Source organism: Odocoileus virginianus, chromosome 13, assembly GCF_023699985.2.
Source record: "Odocoileus virginianus isolate 20LAN1187 ecotype Illinois chromosome 13, Ovbor_1.2, whole genome shotgun sequence".
NCBI classification, from domain to species: Eukaryota; Metazoa; Chordata; class Mammalia; order Artiodactyla; family Cervidae; genus Odocoileus; species Odocoileus virginianus.
Genome location: NC_069686.1, coordinates 44050330 through 44067622, shown reverse-complemented (window position 1 = coordinate 44067622; position 17293 = coordinate 44050330). Strand labels below are relative to the sequence as shown.

The 17293-nt window shown below is 36.8% G+C and overlaps 1 protein-coding gene across 1 annotated transcript in view; it reads left to right on the top strand.

The window, feature by feature from the left end:
- ARHGAP15 (Rho GTPase activating protein 15) overlaps positions 1 to 17293 on the top strand; it is a 677082-nt gene that overhangs the window by 109509 nt on the left and 550280 nt on the right. The window contains exon 5 of the mRNA XM_070476258.1: positions 11456 to 11546. Within this exon, the coding sequence (XP_070332359.1) occupies positions 11456 to 11546 (91 nt within the window). The remainder of the gene's footprint in view (positions 1 to 11455; positions 11547 to 17293) is intronic.

Sequence of the window (17293 nt, the reverse complement as noted above, 5' to 3'; positions counted from 1 at the left end):
TGTTCTTGTATTCTTCCTTCCCCTCTTCCTGTTCCTTTTCTTTAACGTCCTTCCCTTTTTCATGTATTTTTTTCCTTTCTTGTTAAAAAAAGTTTGACCTATCTCTGAATACAGCAAGCGTTGGTGGAAAGTAGAATGCCTTGGCTATATCTTACATCTATAAAGGTCCATGAATTTAGCTTTATTTTGAAATTAAGTTCTAGAAGTTTCCCCAGACAGGATTGAAAGCCAAAGACATTCAGCATTCAACTGTAGAATTTTCTTTGTGAACATTGAAAGTGTGTTTTTCTGATAAAGTTTAGAAATTCCTGCATTTTGTTACATCTGTTCCCAAAAGAGAAGTAGCTCATGTCTCTCTGAAGTTCTCGGAGACCTTAGTGAAGAGCTGCTTTCAATTCTTTAATTTATAAAAGGCCCCTGACAGCATGTATGCTTTCTGTACCCTTATCTCTCCTACTACACCTTTCATTTTAAGCCTGCCCCTTCGGCATCTCATTTGTGGCATGTACATCTTGTCACATGTGGCTTTCCATTCTACTCTACTCTTCAGAGGGAGTGGAAAGTACCTGAGGATGAAAGGATGCACAGAGATGTATTTGGAAAAAAATAAAAGTAGATTATTGTTATGTCTACCAGTGTTCATTTTTATCCCAGAGTCCCAGAGCTATTAAACCTTTGTTTTTGGTTTTTTTTTTTTTCCTTTTTAAACAATTGTTTCTAAGAATAGACTTTCTGTGGAACATGGTACTAAAGTACCCCCCTCATGTAAACATTATTATTATTTTAACCTTTTCTGCTCAAGATCCTAATGAATTCTTCCAGGTTGCATTTGTCTTTCTCTCTTTTTATGTTCAGTACGAAGGACTAGGGGGAAAGTTTGGAGAGTATGGAATAGAGGTTATTTTGTAAAAGGTTCCTTTAGTTTCATGATTTCTGACACATATGCTATTATAATTTCCAACTTCTAGTAACCCTGTGAAAATAGAAAGCTTTTACATTTCTTGCAGTAGTGACAGTGATGTATATATTTATACACCAGTGTCTCTTTGATTTTTTAAAGATATTTTTAAAGTAGAGGCAAACTACAAAAAGCTTAGGATATGAGACAAGAAATGTGTTTCTTGCATACCAGTTTGAGAACTAGTCAGAATATTTAGCAGTGTCCAAGTGATTGTTCAGTAAATCAGTCATGGACACTGGAGTAAATCAGTTTCACCCCCCACCAGGGGTGCAGAATCAACTCAAATCCAGTGTAACCAAGTCAGATAACAGAGGCAAGCAACAGCAAAGAGAGTCTGAAATTTACAAAGTAACCTCACATTTATTTTCCTTTGATTTTCTGGTTTTCCATCATGTCATTACCAAAGAAGGCACTGGAGAGGTGAGTGTAATATATAAAACTTAAGTGTTAGGGTAGATGAATCCATTCAACATGAGCCCAAGCTAACAGATTCTAACAATGATAACAAATATTTTAAGGGCCATTTTCCGTCAAGTGTTCTTCAGATGAGCAGTTACAAAGTTGCTCTTATTATGTGCTGCCATCCGGTGTCCATTTCATAGAATGCAAAGAATTTTTGGTCAAGCTGATGTTTGTGTTTAGTTTCTTTGGTTTGGGGTTTTTTGTTTGTTTGGTTTTGGTTTTACTTTCTACTTTGACAAGTCAGGATTCATTTTAAAGTGTCACATTCTAAAGTGTCACTTGGAGAAGATGTCCCACCAGTTGCATTAACTGCTTGTCCTTATTAGAAGTTAGTTCTTCCTCCTTCTTAATTACATTAAGGATCCTCATCGCCACCCCCTCCCCCATCTTAAATGTGATATCTTGTGACAAAACTTTAAAATAAATACCTGCATTTATTGTCTCAGGATATATTTCCTGTGCTGAATCACTAGTATTAATGTCAATCCCTTACCTAATTGCTATCTGTAAATTTATGTGGAGACTCTCACCTATTCCTAGGACATCTGACTTAACTGAAGTTGGACATTTCCTGACCTATGTGTCTTACTTAACACACAAGTCGATCCAACATCTAGGTTTTTATCTCTCTGTGTGGAAAAAGAAGAAGAATGCCCTCAAATTTAAGATGATGAAATGTTGATGCATTAATTGGCTCCCATCAATGGATGACATTACTTGCTGGCCATCTTGGGAAAGTAGGGCTGAAAAGGCTCCCAATTCAGCATTGCAGAACAGCCCAGATCAGCCTAAGAAGTAGCCTTGCTCCAAGGAGAAAGATGTTCAAGGATGTCTTTGGTAATAGTAGGGAGTCTTCCTCTCTCAGGGCTATCATGAGGCTCTCCACAAGCGCCGTATGACTGAGGGAGAGTTATGTGCCATCTGCTCTAGAGATGGTTGATGCAGCAGAATGAGTGTGGCCTTCAAGGTTCAGAAGACTTGGCCTGAATCCCATATTTATGACTTTGATGCCCTTGGATAGGATGTAACCTCACAACGCCTCAGTTCTCTTATCTGTAGTGTGGGAATTATCACCCACCTCCCAATGCTATTTGGATAATTTATTTGTTCCCATGTTTACTACCTGTCTCCAATGAGTTAGAGGTAAATGCCTTGAGGTCTCTGCTGTTTGCCTTTATATATGCAGTCTTTGGAATTGTATCTGTCCTGTGATAGATGCTCAGTAGATACTTGTGACTGGCATGGGGATTAAATTACTTGACTTATACAAAGTATCAGGTGCCATACCTAGCACAGGGTGAGAACTGATGCATGCCTACCAGCTTATCTTATTGTCACATCTGAGAAGTCAGGAAGCCCTCTGGAGAAAGCTCAGGTCATGCCACTAGAATTGTAAATTAGAAAAGATGTATTAAACCAGGAACATTAGATAGTTTAAAAATGATTCTATGAAAGACTTTCAAAACACTTGGCAATTAAGTAATAAATAAGGGAAATGCAAGAAGTAGGTGCTTTGTAGCCCTTTCGTCGCTGGTGTTGTTCAGTCATTAAGTTGTGTCTGACTCTAGATGTGTGATGCTCCTGAAATTTGAGAACCTATATATTCTTTTACTCAAAAACATTTGAGAACTTCCCTGGTGGTCCAGTGTTTAAGACTGAGCTTCCATAGTGGAGGGCATGGATGCAGTTCCTGGTCAGGGAAGTTACAATACCCTGTGGTAAGTACCCCTCAAAACCACCAAATATCAAAACATAACAAGAAGAAGAAAAGAAAAAAAAACCTTTGATAAGCACTCATAAGCACTCACTATATGTCAGATATGGGCTTCCCTGGTGACTCAGTGGTAAAGAATCTGCCTGCAATTCAGGAGACACAGGTTTGATCCCTGGGCCAGGAAGATCCCCTGGAGAAGGAAATGGAAATCCACTTGAGTATCCTTTCAAGGAAATCCGGACAGAAGAGCCTGGCAGGCTACAGTCCATGGAGTCACAAAAAGAGTCAGACGTGACTGGATGATAGCATAACAACAACAAACACAACCCACAGATACTGTGCCCAGGAGTGGAAAAGCTCTAGGAGGTCAGGTATGGTGTTCCCTTCTTTGAGTGTGCTAGGAAAGTAGAAAGACTTTTCTTCCCATTCTGAAAATCACTTCTTCCTCAAAAGGTCTATTTAAAAGTCCTGTGTAAGTAAGCCCTCTAAACTTGAAGGAGCTACTCACTTCCTGAGTTGAATCTCAATATACTGAAAAGCTGTCACCCATAAGGATTTGATGGCAGGTAGAAAGCGTTAGAATTTCAAGTCAAGGCAAAACCTTGCCAGTTGATCCAATTCACACTCCTTCCAGAGCTGACAGTGCCATCTAAATGCTCATTGTGTTAGAGTAACTGGTGAGAAGCTTTTCTGCTCTATCCTGAGAATTACAGGTGACACAGAGGGCCAAACACATCAAATGGGAATAGACTTGAAAGATATTGTAAAGAAAATAGCTAAGTCTTTATTCAGAAGATAAAGGTCCTGACCTATGTCATAAGGTAAAAAAAAGATACTCCCAGTAGGTGAATTCTCAGTCACTCCTACACAAGAGGCTTTTGAAACACTTTCTGGTTTTAGACTCCCTACTGAGTACATGTGAGTCTGCTCATCACAAACCAGAATAACCCCCTAGCAGGAAAGAGACAGAGGTGGTGTCATAGTTAGAAGCACACCCCTGCTTCTGGCTTCTTCCGAGCAGTTGAAAGGCTCATCATTAACTCCTTTTGGTATATGCTAAGTTGCTTCAGCGTGTCAGACTCTTTGCGACTCTATGGACTGCAGCCCGGTCTCCTCTGTCCCTGGGATTCTCCAGGCAAGGATACTAGAGTGGGTTGCCGTGCCCTCCTCCAGGGGATCTTTCAGACCCTGGAATCAAACACATGTCCCCTGCGCCTTCTGCATTGCAGGTGGATTTTTTTAAAGCTGAGCTACAGGGGGTGAGGGGGGTGGGGTGGGGTGGGGGAGCAGTCCATGACTCCTTTAAATCAGTTCAGTTCCCAAGAGGAAAAAAAGCGCTTGAGAGTAGTGGGCCTTTGACCAATCCTTCTAATTATCATTAGATAAAATAGTAAATAAGGCAGTCCAGAAGACTTGTACCTTGTCATAGGCTCTGCACTCTAGCTTCTATAACTTGAGATTTAGGACCAAAACTATGGTGAAAACTGACATGGACAATCTCCTTAACCAAGAAAATGGTACAGTCATACATTGGAGATATGGCTGATTTGGATCCAGGATACCTCCATAAAGAGAATAAAGCACCAAAGAGAGTCATATGATATTTTTGGTGTCCCAGCACATATAAATTTATGTTTATACTCCACTGTAGTCTATTAATAATGTAACAGCATTATGTCTAAAAAAACAATGTATATACCTTAATTCAAAAATACTGTATTGCTAAAACATGATCATCATCTGAGCCTTGATATGACTCACAAAAAGTGAGTCTTAATATTTTTTTGCTGGTGGAGGGTTTTGCCTCAGTGTTGATAGCTGCTAACTAATCAGGGTGGTGGTTGCTAAAGGTTGGGGTTGCTGCAGCAGTTTATTAAAGTAGGAAAATAATGAAGTTTACCATATCAATTGACTTTTCCTTTCATAAGCGATTTCTCTGTAGCATGCAGTTCTGTTAAAGCATTTTACTCACAGTAGAGCTTCTTTCAAATTGGATTCAGTCCTTTCAAACTCTGACACTGATTTATCAACTACACTTATGTAGTATCCTGAATCCTTTTTTGTCATTTAAACAATCTTCACAGAAACTTACCAGAAATAGATGCCATCTCATGAAACCACTTTCTTTCCTCATCCATAAGAAGCAGTTTTTCATCCCCTAAAGTTTTTCATGAAATGTAACAATTCAGTTGCATCTTCAGGCCCCACCTCTAATTCTAGTTCTCTGGCTAATCCACCCTATCTGCACTCACTCCTCTGCTGAAATCTTGGAACCCTTCAAAGTCATTCATGAGGGTTGGAATCAACTTCTTCAAAGTCCTGTGAATGTTAATGTTCTGACCTCTTTCCCTGAATCAGGAATGTTCTTCATGGTATGAAGAATATTGAACACTTTCCAGAAGGTCTTCAGTTTACTTTGCCCAGATCTATCAGAGGAATCATGACCTATGGCAGCTATAGCATTACAAAATGTATTTCTTAAATAATAAGACTGCCTGGTTCATGGGCTGCAGAATGGATGTTGTGTTAGCAGGCATAAAAATATAAATCTCATAGTGTATCTTCACCAGTGCTCTGGAGTAACCAAGTACATTGTCAATGAACAATATTATTTTGAAAAGTATCTTTTTTTCTGAGCAGTAGGTCTCAACACTAGACTTAAAATATTCAGTAAACCACATTGTCAAGAGATGTGCTATCACCCATGATTTGTCATCCTATCTGTAGCATAATTCTTAAGGATTCTAAGATTTTCAGAATGGTAAATGAACTTTGGCATCAACTTAAAACTACCAGCTGCATTATCCCCTAACAAGAGAGTTAGTCTGTGCTTTAAGGTTTTTGAAGTCAGTTATCAACTTCTCCTCTCTAGCTGCAGATGTCCTGGATGGCATCTTCCAACAGAAGACTGTTTTGTCTACATGGAAAATCTGTTGTTTAGTGTAGCCACCCTCATTGATGTTCTTAGCTAAGTCATCTGGACCACTTACTGCAGCTTCTACATCAGCACTTGCTTCTTCACCTCATGTGTTTATGTTTCAGAGAAAGCGTCTTTCCTTAAACCCCATGAATCAACCTTTTCTGGCTTCATACTTTTCTTCTGCCACTTCCTCACCTCTCTCAGCTTTCACTGAATTGAAGAGAGTTAGGGCTTTGCTCTGGATTAGGCTTTGGCTTACGGGAGTATTGTGTCTGAACTGATTTCTATCCAGGCGACTAAAACTTTCCCTATTATCAGCAATGAGACTGTTTTGCGTGTCTATCATTCACGTGTTCACTGGATTAGCACTTTTGATTTCCTTTAACAACTTTGACTTCACTTGGCTAACTTTGGCACAAGAGGCATAGTACTCAGCCTGTCTCAGTTGATGACTTGCCTGCCTCAGTAAACTTAATCATGACTAGCTTCTGATTTAAAGTGAGAGAGATGTGACTCTTCCATTCACTTGAATACTTTGAGGCCATTATAGAGTTAACTCATTGGCCTAATTTCAATATTGACATGTCTCAGGGCATAGGGAGGCCTGAGGAGAGGGAGAAAGTTGGGGAAAGACTAGTTGGTAGAGCATTCAGGACACACACAACCCATGATTAAGTAGGCTGTCTTATATGGGCATAGTTCATGGCACCCAAAAACAGTTACAATAATGACATCAAGATCACTGATTACAGATCATCATAGCAAACACAATAATGCAAAAGTTTGAAATATTGTGAGAATTGCCAATATGTGACTGAGCCATGAAGTGAACAAATGTTATTGGACTTTTGTCTTACTTGAAGCAAGGCTGCCATGAAACTTCATTCTGTAAAAAATGCGATATCTGCTAAGCACAATAAAATGAAGCATGCCTATACTCCTTACTCTAAAAAACACAATATAAATTAGTAAAGAGATTATAGGCTTCAGAATCAGAGAAACTGGGTTTGTCTCTAAATGTGTGGCCTTAAGTAAGTTACCTAAACACTCTGAATCTTATTTTCTATACTAGTAAGTGGAGATAACATCTTCATCATCTTTTTGAGAAGCTAAATCTCCACTAGACAATCAAATTTATACTACTTAAAATAATTTATGTTAATTCTTATTTTAAAAGAGATCATGAAAAACTGAATTGAAATTGGGGCATCTGAAATGTTGAAAACCAGCATTCTATTCTTCCTTTTGAAATGATATTGTTTTAAATAAATTGGAAAAGTCCCTTGTTTTCATAGATATTATTTGTAGTTTATAAGTTCAAAAAGAAATTGCACTATATGTAAAGTGCCAGAGCAATTTATATTACCAAAGTAACAATACATACAATTCTTACCCTCTTCAGCCTGTTAATCAGATTCACCTAAGAGAGAACTCTTTACAGCAGCTCAAAGTTCTGAGAACCATGAGATAATTGAATTTCATGCAACTTCATTTCTAACCAATTCCAGTTCCAAGTTTAAGGAAGGAAAAAATGCCAACACATTCTATAAACGATCAACATCTGAAACAGATCAAATCAGAACCGTTTATCCAGGACTTGCTATAGATAGGAAGCAAATAAGGTATAGACTATCTCCTGCCAGCAGATTAAAAATATAGTAGGAAATATAACAGGCAGGTTAAATAAAGATTCTGTCATGTCTGAGGATATTCCATTCTTGCTGGTTACATATGGTCAAAGTAAGTGGTGGAGATAACAAAGATGCCCAGTCTAGATCAGCAGTCCTGCCAATGCTTGCTCTATCTTGGGTCGTCTAATATTATGACCTCTGTCAGAAGAAGGCTACAGGTGCTTCGATTCATCTCGCTGCTGGTGGTACCTAAAAGGAGAAATGGGAGCTAAGGCAAAGGAAGAAAAAGGTCTATGTGTTTTTATCCACCCCCCCATCTTTATTGTCATTTTATTGAAAAAGTGACTATTTGAAGACAAGTGGGTCCAACAACATAGAGTTCGTATTTGCATGTTGAAAAATACACACTATGTGTGTTTTATTTCTGTTTTTCCTTTTTTTTTTTCCTTTTTAATACAATGGTGTATAAGTAGGAAATCTTCAGGCGTATAAGAGCCATCTAGTCTTGTAAATATTAACTTTACTGAATCAAAACTGTTCTTTCAATCAAACCTCTAGAGTCTATGAGGGAAGTGGAACTAAATTATACAAAGATCTTAAATGGTCATTTAAAACATATTTAAACATATTTTTGTGTATTTTATATTGCCCAGAATAGTCTTTTAATAACTTTTTTAAAAAAAATCACTTTTGTAAAATGAATTCAGCTATTCAAAAATGAGTGTTAAACCAAAGCAAACATCAGCAACATGATGTAATAGATAGAAACTTAATGTATATTAATCTCCTTAATGTTTTACCTTCTAAACTAAGGGTATTCTTCATGACACAAACTTACTAGTTACTTAAGTAACAATGCAATGCAAAGGGCAATCAAAGTTGGGGTTTCACTTTCTGGTTCAACTATTGTTTATCCAATGTTTCTTTATACCCCCATACCTAAATTTAATCATTAACTCAACAAATATATATTTATCGCCTTCTCTGTCCAATTCACTATTGCTTGTCACTGAGGTGAGGGTATCTTTATAAATATGAAGTATTTTCTGTTGGTTTGGGGATTTTTATTTAATGGGGGAAAGACAGAAGTGAAATTTACAAAATATTATTCTCAATATATCTTAAGTGCTGTGTGAGGAAGTCACGGACGACATATTTAAAAACTTAATGTTTGAACTATGAATGGGAATTAATAATCAGAAGGGGCTGGGATGGGTGAGGACAGTCATAGGTAAATAGTGCAGTATGGTATTTTGAACTATATCTTATATTATGGTCAACATTGAAAACTTCTCTTATCAGGATTCTTCTACAGAATAGGGTTAATTAGTTCCTTATACGAATCTATAATATGCAATTTGCATAACCTGTCTCTCTTTTTTTGATATTTTACATGCAGACTTAAGAAATGGTGCATGTCATTCTTGTGCAGAGAGCCTTAATTTATGAGATGATCTGTAGGATCAGTTTAAAGTCATAGTAATAAGCTTTTCAATTGAAAGATACACACATTTAAAAATATTTTTAAAAAACATTTTGCCAAATTCACTCCTGAAAAGATGTTTGCACTCCCACCAAAATTGTATGGGAGAATCCATTTCTCCACACTCTCAGTAAGTAGCCCTTGGTATCATTCCTTATAATTCTAGCCAGTTTGATTGGCAAAAAGGAAAAAAAAATTTTTTTGACTCCTTTTATTTTCATCTTTGCTTTCTGTTGAGTTTCAACGTTGAAAAATATTGTGAACTAGACAGTGAGAAATTAGCTGGTTAGTTTTCAAGACTCCGATGTATACTAAACCAATGAAGAGATGTAATAATAAGGAGTGCATCCTGGACATCCTGGAGTGCAAAGTCAAGTGGGCCTTAGGAAGCATCACAACGAACAGAGCTAGTGAAAGTAATGAAATTCCAGATGAGCTATTTCAAATCCTAAAAGATGATGCTGTAAAAGTGCTATACTCAGTATGCCAGCAAATATGGAAAACTCAGCAGGGGCCACAGGACTGAAAAAGGTCAGTTTTCATTTCAACGCCAAAGAGTGTTCAAACTACTGCACAGTTGCACTCATCTCACACACTAGCAAAGTAATGCTCAAAATTCTCCAAGCCAGGCTTCAATAGTATGTGAACTGAGAACTTCCAGATGGTCAAGCCGGATTTAGAAAAGGTAGAGGAAGCAGAGATTAAATTGCCAACATCCATTGTATCATAGAAAAAAGCAAGAGCATTCCAGAAAAACATCTATTTCTGCTTCATTGACTACTCTAAAGCCTTTGACTGTGTGGATTGAAACAAACTGTGGGAAAATATTTCAAGAGATGGGAATACCAGACCACCTTACCTTCCTCCTGAGAAATCTGTGTGCATGTTAAAAAGCAATAGCTAGAAGTGGACATGGAACAATGGACTATTTCCAAATTGGGAAAGGAGTATATCAAGACTGTATATTGTCACCCTGCTTATTTAACTTATATGCAGATTACATCATGCAAAATGCCAGACTAGATGAAGCACAAGCTGGAATCAAGATTGCTTGGAGAAATATCAACAATCTCAGATATGCAGATGACACCACCTTTATGGTCAAAAGCAAAGAGGAACTAAAGAGCTTCTTGATGAAAGTGAAAGAGGAGAATGAAAAAGCTGGTTTAAAACAACATTCAGCAAAAACCACCACAATATTGTAAAGTAATTAACCTCCAATAAAAAGAAAAAAAAGAAAAAACCCTCGACATTCAAAAAATAAAGATCATGGCATCCAGTCTCATCTCTTCATGGCAAATGAATGGGGAAACAATGGAAACAGTGACATACGTTATTTTCTTTGGTTCCAAAATCACTGCAGATGGTGATTGCAGCCATGAAATTAAAACATGTTTGCTCCTTGGAAGGAAAGCTATGACAAACTAGACAGCATATTAAAAAGCAGAGACATTACTTTAGTGACAAAGGCCCATATAGTCAAAGCTATGGTTTTTCCAGCAGTCTTGTATGGGTGTGAGAGTTGGACCATAAAGAAATCTGAGCACCGAAGAATTGATGCTTTTGAACTGTGGTGTTGGAGAAGAATCTTGAGAGTGCTTTGGACTGCAAGGAGATCAAACCAGTCAATCCTAAAAGAAATCAGTCCTGATTAGAAGAACTAATGCTGAAGCTGAAACTCTAATACTTTGGCCACCCGATGAGAGCTGACTCATTGGAAAAAACCTTGATGCTGGGAAAGATTGAAGGCAGGAGGAGAAGGGGATGACAGACGATGAGATGTTTGAATGCCATCAGTGACTCAATGGACATGAGTTTGAGCAATATCTGGGAGTTGGTGATGGGCAGGGAAACCTGCCGTGCTGAAGTCCGTGGGGTTGCAAAGAGTCAGACATGACTGAGTGACTGAACTGTACTGAACTGAACAATGGACGATGTTCTGATTTCTATTTTTAGTTTTCTGTTTTTTGTTTGCTGCAGAAACAGCTTTTTTTTATGGAGTAGGGGACATGGATACATGAAGTTGGATTTTTAATAGCTGAAAAAGATTTGAGGAGGATCTACAAATGAAACTTTTACTGTAAATGCCATGATCTAAAAACTACATAATTTTCTATTATTATACATATTCCATACCACCTATAGATTTTAATAAAGAAAAAGATTTTTAGGAATTCTAGTTAAAAAAGAGATAGTCTCTACTTATTCCAAATGTTGCTTATGCAATACTTGTGTTAATTTCTTCAAGTAATAATGCTATTTATTTGCTTTTTTCTCTACTAAGGAAAAACTGGTCTACTTCCTGGATTGTTCTTTCTAGTCGGAAAATTGAATTTTACAAGGAGTCCAAGCAGCAGGCGCTGTCTAACGTGGTGGTGAGTAGTTCTCTGTGTTTACTATTATCATCTTCATAGAAATATTGTTGAATTGAAAGTTTGGTTTCAACAGAAATCGCACTAAAGCCTCCAAGCTAGCAACATCTGAAAGCAGATGGAAGAAATGACTCAATAAACTTTTAATCAGATGAAGGGAAAATAGAACTTAGTGTCTGTTTTATTAAGTGGTGCATTTGGAGAATAATCACAAAATGAGATGAATAGTGAGCAGCTATCTAGTAATGGGAAGGTAACACTTTAAATTAAGGTGCCATTTATAAATGCTTTATTCTTATTTATGAAATGATCACTAAATGCAGCTACTTGCTCAAATAATGTATTATAAAACATGTTATAAAATGCATTAGTAATAAATGCTTAACGGATGAGACTATGGGAAGCTGTTTTAAAGAATATTATAAGACGTAAATCGTATTAAACCATGTATGTGCATCTTTAATACATGAATTTAAGTTGCTATCTAGTATGCTATAAAGTGCTTCACACATTAATAAATAATAATAAGCTGTTTATAAATGGCACCTTAATATAGAGTGTTACCAATGAGGAAACATTCTAAGTTAACAAAGTGATTTTTTATCTTAGTCTAACTGTGACTTCTCTACATCCAGCTAACCTTTCTGAATAGTTCTGTGACTCCATCTAATGGCACTAATACAATTTCTGTATCCTGTAGTTATTACAAAGTGAAATTTGTAGGGCTTCTTGATTTGTACCTGGAGGAAGGCCTTACAAATGCCCACTGAGATTTGACAGTGATCGTAAGTAGGAGCAATTCTGAGCTAGTTACTGGGGCAATTCAAGCTCAAAACCTCACTGCCCGAACACCAGAGCTGCCACATGATGTCGGAGACGGTGGGCAAGCAGCATATCTGACAGCCTCCTGATTAAGAAGGACTCCGGGCAGAAACCAACCTGCCATACCCCATCGGCCTGATGGGCGGCCGGGAAAGGGGTCTCCTGGCAGGAATTAACCACAATGAGCTAATTTGTATTTGGCAGGTAATAAAACGATGGAAAGTTCTTTGCTTTCCAGCCACTAGTGGTGTTTGCTATGTAATCCTCTTTAAATAGGAAATAGAAAATCATTTGCTAGGAGTTTTTTTTTTTAAAGGAGAAGATTTTAGTAAGAACAAAAGGTAGCATTTGGCTTGCTCCTGATAATTGCAATAGCCTTTATCCCCAAGTAGCTTGCTGATTTTTGGAGTCTCAGTGCAGTCCAATCTGTAAACTAATTATGAATAAATTAAAAATATATCTCAGTCCTTTGTATTTTTAATTTAAACTGCCTCGGATATTTGTTTTAGGGTTTTGTTTTTATTTTTTATTTTTTTGGCTACAGTAGTGTTGAGATAATCTTTTTTAAGAAAAATAAAGTACCCCTAAGGCCCAGGCACAAAACAACTCCCATCCACCCACGGGTCCTTTGTCTTCCCTTTGAATGAGTTCTAAGGGGAAAGTCAGGAAGGAATGAAAGTAGCTTGCCTTTCTGAGTTTGGCTGCTGAGAAGATGATCTTTGTCCTGCTGGGTGGGAAGAATTCCGTTGGAGCAGATTTGATGTGAATGTGCTGGGGTAATGGGAGAGATTAGATTTCAAATTAAAGCTTTTGGTTTGCTTTTATTTTATTATTTTAATCTCCTCATACCAGGAGATATAATTATCAGCTGCTTAATTTTGTACAGATGGAAGAGAACTCCCCCTTCCATAATAGGCAAACCTTGCAAGTCACCTCACTCATTGCATGCCTCCAGATCAAGCTTCAAAATTGCTGTAAATTGAAAATAGATTTTACCTTCAGAGAAAATTTGTTAACATTTTTTTTTTTTGGAGGGGTGGTCCCTATTTATTACTTACAGTCCCATTTTCAGCGCTCTTAACAATTTCTCTCACTGGCTTCAAAGCAAATTCAGGGCAGTAACTAACTATGTTTTGTGGTAATGGGGGAAAGAATCACAGATTCCTGTTTGTACTGCATGAATTGCCTTGTTAGTCAACTTCTTGGATACATTTCTAACCAAGCATTAACGGCTTGGTGGGATAGCCCACATTTACCAATACCAGTCTCAGAGAAATGATATGATGATTGCCAAGCCTTGATTAAAGATACTGTGGTTTTATTTTGAAAGATTTTCTCAAGTTTCTGAATTTCTCTTGTTCCCCCTAACACGTGTTCTGGCATTATTGTTCATTGTACTTTTGGGTAAAAATCTACCCTTTTATGCAAGGGGTGCATAGGAACTGCTTAAGTGAGTGCACAATGTGTTTAGAAGAGTAAATGGTATTTTAATCTGTATAGGAATGATCTTCAAATGCTAATGCACTGGTGAGACAAACCAGCAAAATGACTAGGAGAAGGGTTTTGAAGTTCAACCACAGAGGACTCTTCTAGTTTTGCCACTTAGGAACTGAAAAGAGTTATTCAACTTCTTTGAGTTTCAGAATCCTCGTCTGTAAAGTGGGGATAGTAATATTTGCCAAGATAATTAGTAAGGAGTAAAATTAGTTTATAGAAACATATAAAATAATCTTAATTATTATATTCCAATATATTCTATTAAAAATAAGTATACTATATTCTGTAGTACATAATATGAACTATAATGTATTAAGTTGATGCAAAAGTAATTGCAGTTTTGGACCTTGAATTTTAAATCAGTATAGGTAGGCTCAGACACATCTTTATTAATCAAAATAGGAACCATTACAATCAACACACTTTTTGCCGATGAGAAATAAGTCTGTGTATTCCTGTAGTGTAAAATCTGTGCTTCAGGCTTCGGTGAACTCTTGAAAAGCATATTCTACATCCTACTGGTTGTGGAAGCATTTTCCCTGCAAAAAGTTGTCGAGATGCTTGAAGAAGTGGTAGTTGGTTGGTGAGAGGTTAGGTGAATATTGTGGATGAGGCAAAACTTCCTGGCCCAATTCTTTCAACTTTCGAAGCAGTCGTTGTGCTACGTGTGGTCATGGAAAAGAATTAGGCCCTTTCTGTTGACCAATGCTGGCTGTAGGCACGGCAGTTTTCAATGCATCTCATCAATTTGCTGAGCATATTTCTCAGATGTAATGGTTTCCCACAGATTCAGAAAGCTGTAATGGATCAGACCAGCAGCAGACCACCAAACAGTAACCATGACATTTTTTAGTGTAAGTTTGACTATGGGAAGCAGTTTGGAGCTTCTTATCAGTCCAGCCACTGACTTGTATATGCTGGTTGTCATATACAATCCACTTTTCACTGCATGTCACAATCCAATCGAGAAATGATCACTGTTATTGCATAGAATAAGAGAAGACAACACGTCAAAACACAATTTTCTTGATTTCAGTCAGCTTATGAGGCACCCACTTATTAAGCTTTTTCACTTTTCCAATTTGCTTCAAATGCTGAATGACCATAGAATGGTTGACGTTGGGTTCTTCAGCAACTGCTTGTGTAGTCTTAAGAAGATCAGCTTGATACTGCTCTCAGCTGATCATTGTCAACTTCCAACGGCTGGCCACTTCACTCATCTTCAAGGCTCTCATATCCTTTGCAAAACGTCTCAAACCACTGCTGCATTGCACATTCATTAGCAGTTCCTGGGCCAAATGCATTGTTGATGTTGCAAGTTGCCTCTGCTGCTTTATAATGCATTTTGAACTCCAATAAGAAAATCACTCAAATTTGCTTTTTGTCCATCCTTTCCATAGTTTAAAATAAATATAAAATAAACAGCAAGTACTAAGTTATTGGCAAAAAGAACATCAAGCAAGAAATGTGCATTCAGATGATATATAACATAACCACACTTATTTAATATGTATTCCAATATCAAATGGCAAATTTCAACAATACAAAAATTGAAATTCTGTTTACACTAATGTAATAATTATAACTTATCATTATATTAGTTTTGCACTTGAATTGATTCATATATGCAGAGAAGAAAAATTATATTAATTCAAGGAATGCCAACGTGTATAGTCTCCAAAAAAAGAAATATGTATCCATAGGCAGCATAAAATATTGTTTATGAAGCCATTTCTCCATCTGGGGTTATAGATGTAACATCCTGGTGTCCATATATACTTTCCATATATATCTTCCTCCATTGCCTCTTACACTTACTGCTTTCACGTTTAATACAGCATGTCACAGACTGTGGTGCCTGATCCCACATTCCATGTGTGGCTATATTTTTTTCTCACTGAAATTCTATCAGTTTATAACCATGTCCCATTTTTATCAAAAGCAGTCTCTCCTCTGAAGAGAAATACACAATCACTTTGCTGGTGTGTGTAAATCTGAGTTTCATAGGCACTGGGTCCTCAGTGACTTATTCAGGGAGGACTCATCTATTCTCTTTTTCTTTTTCAATAAGGTCATTAATGACTAGGATGGCTTTTGAATCAATAATGGATGAGTGGACTGAAGTTCATGTCTATATAAGTTTTTGTCTCAAACTGATGAATGTTTAATAAAGCTGCAATTTCATTGAGAAAAAAAAAATGGGTACATTACCATCTACTTCTGCTCTCACTGTCTAACATGAAGGACATCATATGATACCCTAATCCCAAATCTAGGTCAGATAAAACCTCAGAAAGAAAGATAGTCTTCACCAAGAGAGGAAATTGTGTCCTTAATGTCTATATACACTGTCTTTGTTTTGTTCAGTTGTTTGGTCCAGACTGGTTGACCCTCTTGTGAAAAGGAGCATTGGAAAACTAGTGGTGTCCTTAGATCTGGGTTTCCTGAATTTATAAAGGAAAGGACAGTGGTCATATTCTATATTCTGACTTGTAACTCACTTTAAAATTTTAAAATATTGTCATTGGAAAATAATGCAGAATCTATTTTCAGTAAAATATATTAAACAAATTTGTATGTTTTAAGTTTTTAATCAAACTTCTGCATAATCACCACCCAGGTCAAGCCCTCCAGACCCTGCAAGCCCTGCCAATTGCCTGTATGTCATCATAGCTTATTCCCTTGTCACAGACTTAAATGGCATCTTAGTCATTATTTTTTCACCCCTTATTATTTTCCCACCTATACCTATAGCTCCTAAAAGTATAGTTTATTTCATCTGGTTTTGAATTTATAAAATGGAATCACTGCATGCATTTATTTTGTTTCTTGCTTCTTTCTCTAAATATGCCTTGCTTTATTTTTTCTTTTTTCTTTTTTGTTTTAATCATTTCATATTTTTCTCTATTGATTTGGGAGTGATACGTTTTGTGTTCTATTAATGACTTGCCTGAAATTATAACTTATTAAAGACTAAAGCTATTCAAATATTTTTTAAAGTCACTGATCTCCTTCCCAATGTATATGCTATTTCTGTCTGTATTTTAATTCTTTCTTTTCTATTTTAACACCACTAGACATTATTTATCCTGTTTTATAGAATCAATACTGATTTATATTTGCCCAATATTTGCCACATCCCATGTTATTTATTTTTTCCTGTATCTTAGATCTTCCTTCTAGGATTACTTTTCCTTCTGCTTGATGTATATTCTGAGAAATTCCTGTAGTAAGGGTCTTGTGGTAACAATCTGTCTGAGCGTCTGCTTGTTTCAAATCTCTCTATTTCTCCCTCATTTTGGAAATATATATTCTCTCTGGATATAGAATTTTGAGTTGGCAGTAATTTTCTTTCAATACATCTAAAATAGCTTTCCACTGTTTTCTGTCATCCATTATTGTGATCAAGAAGTTACCTGTTAATCTAACCA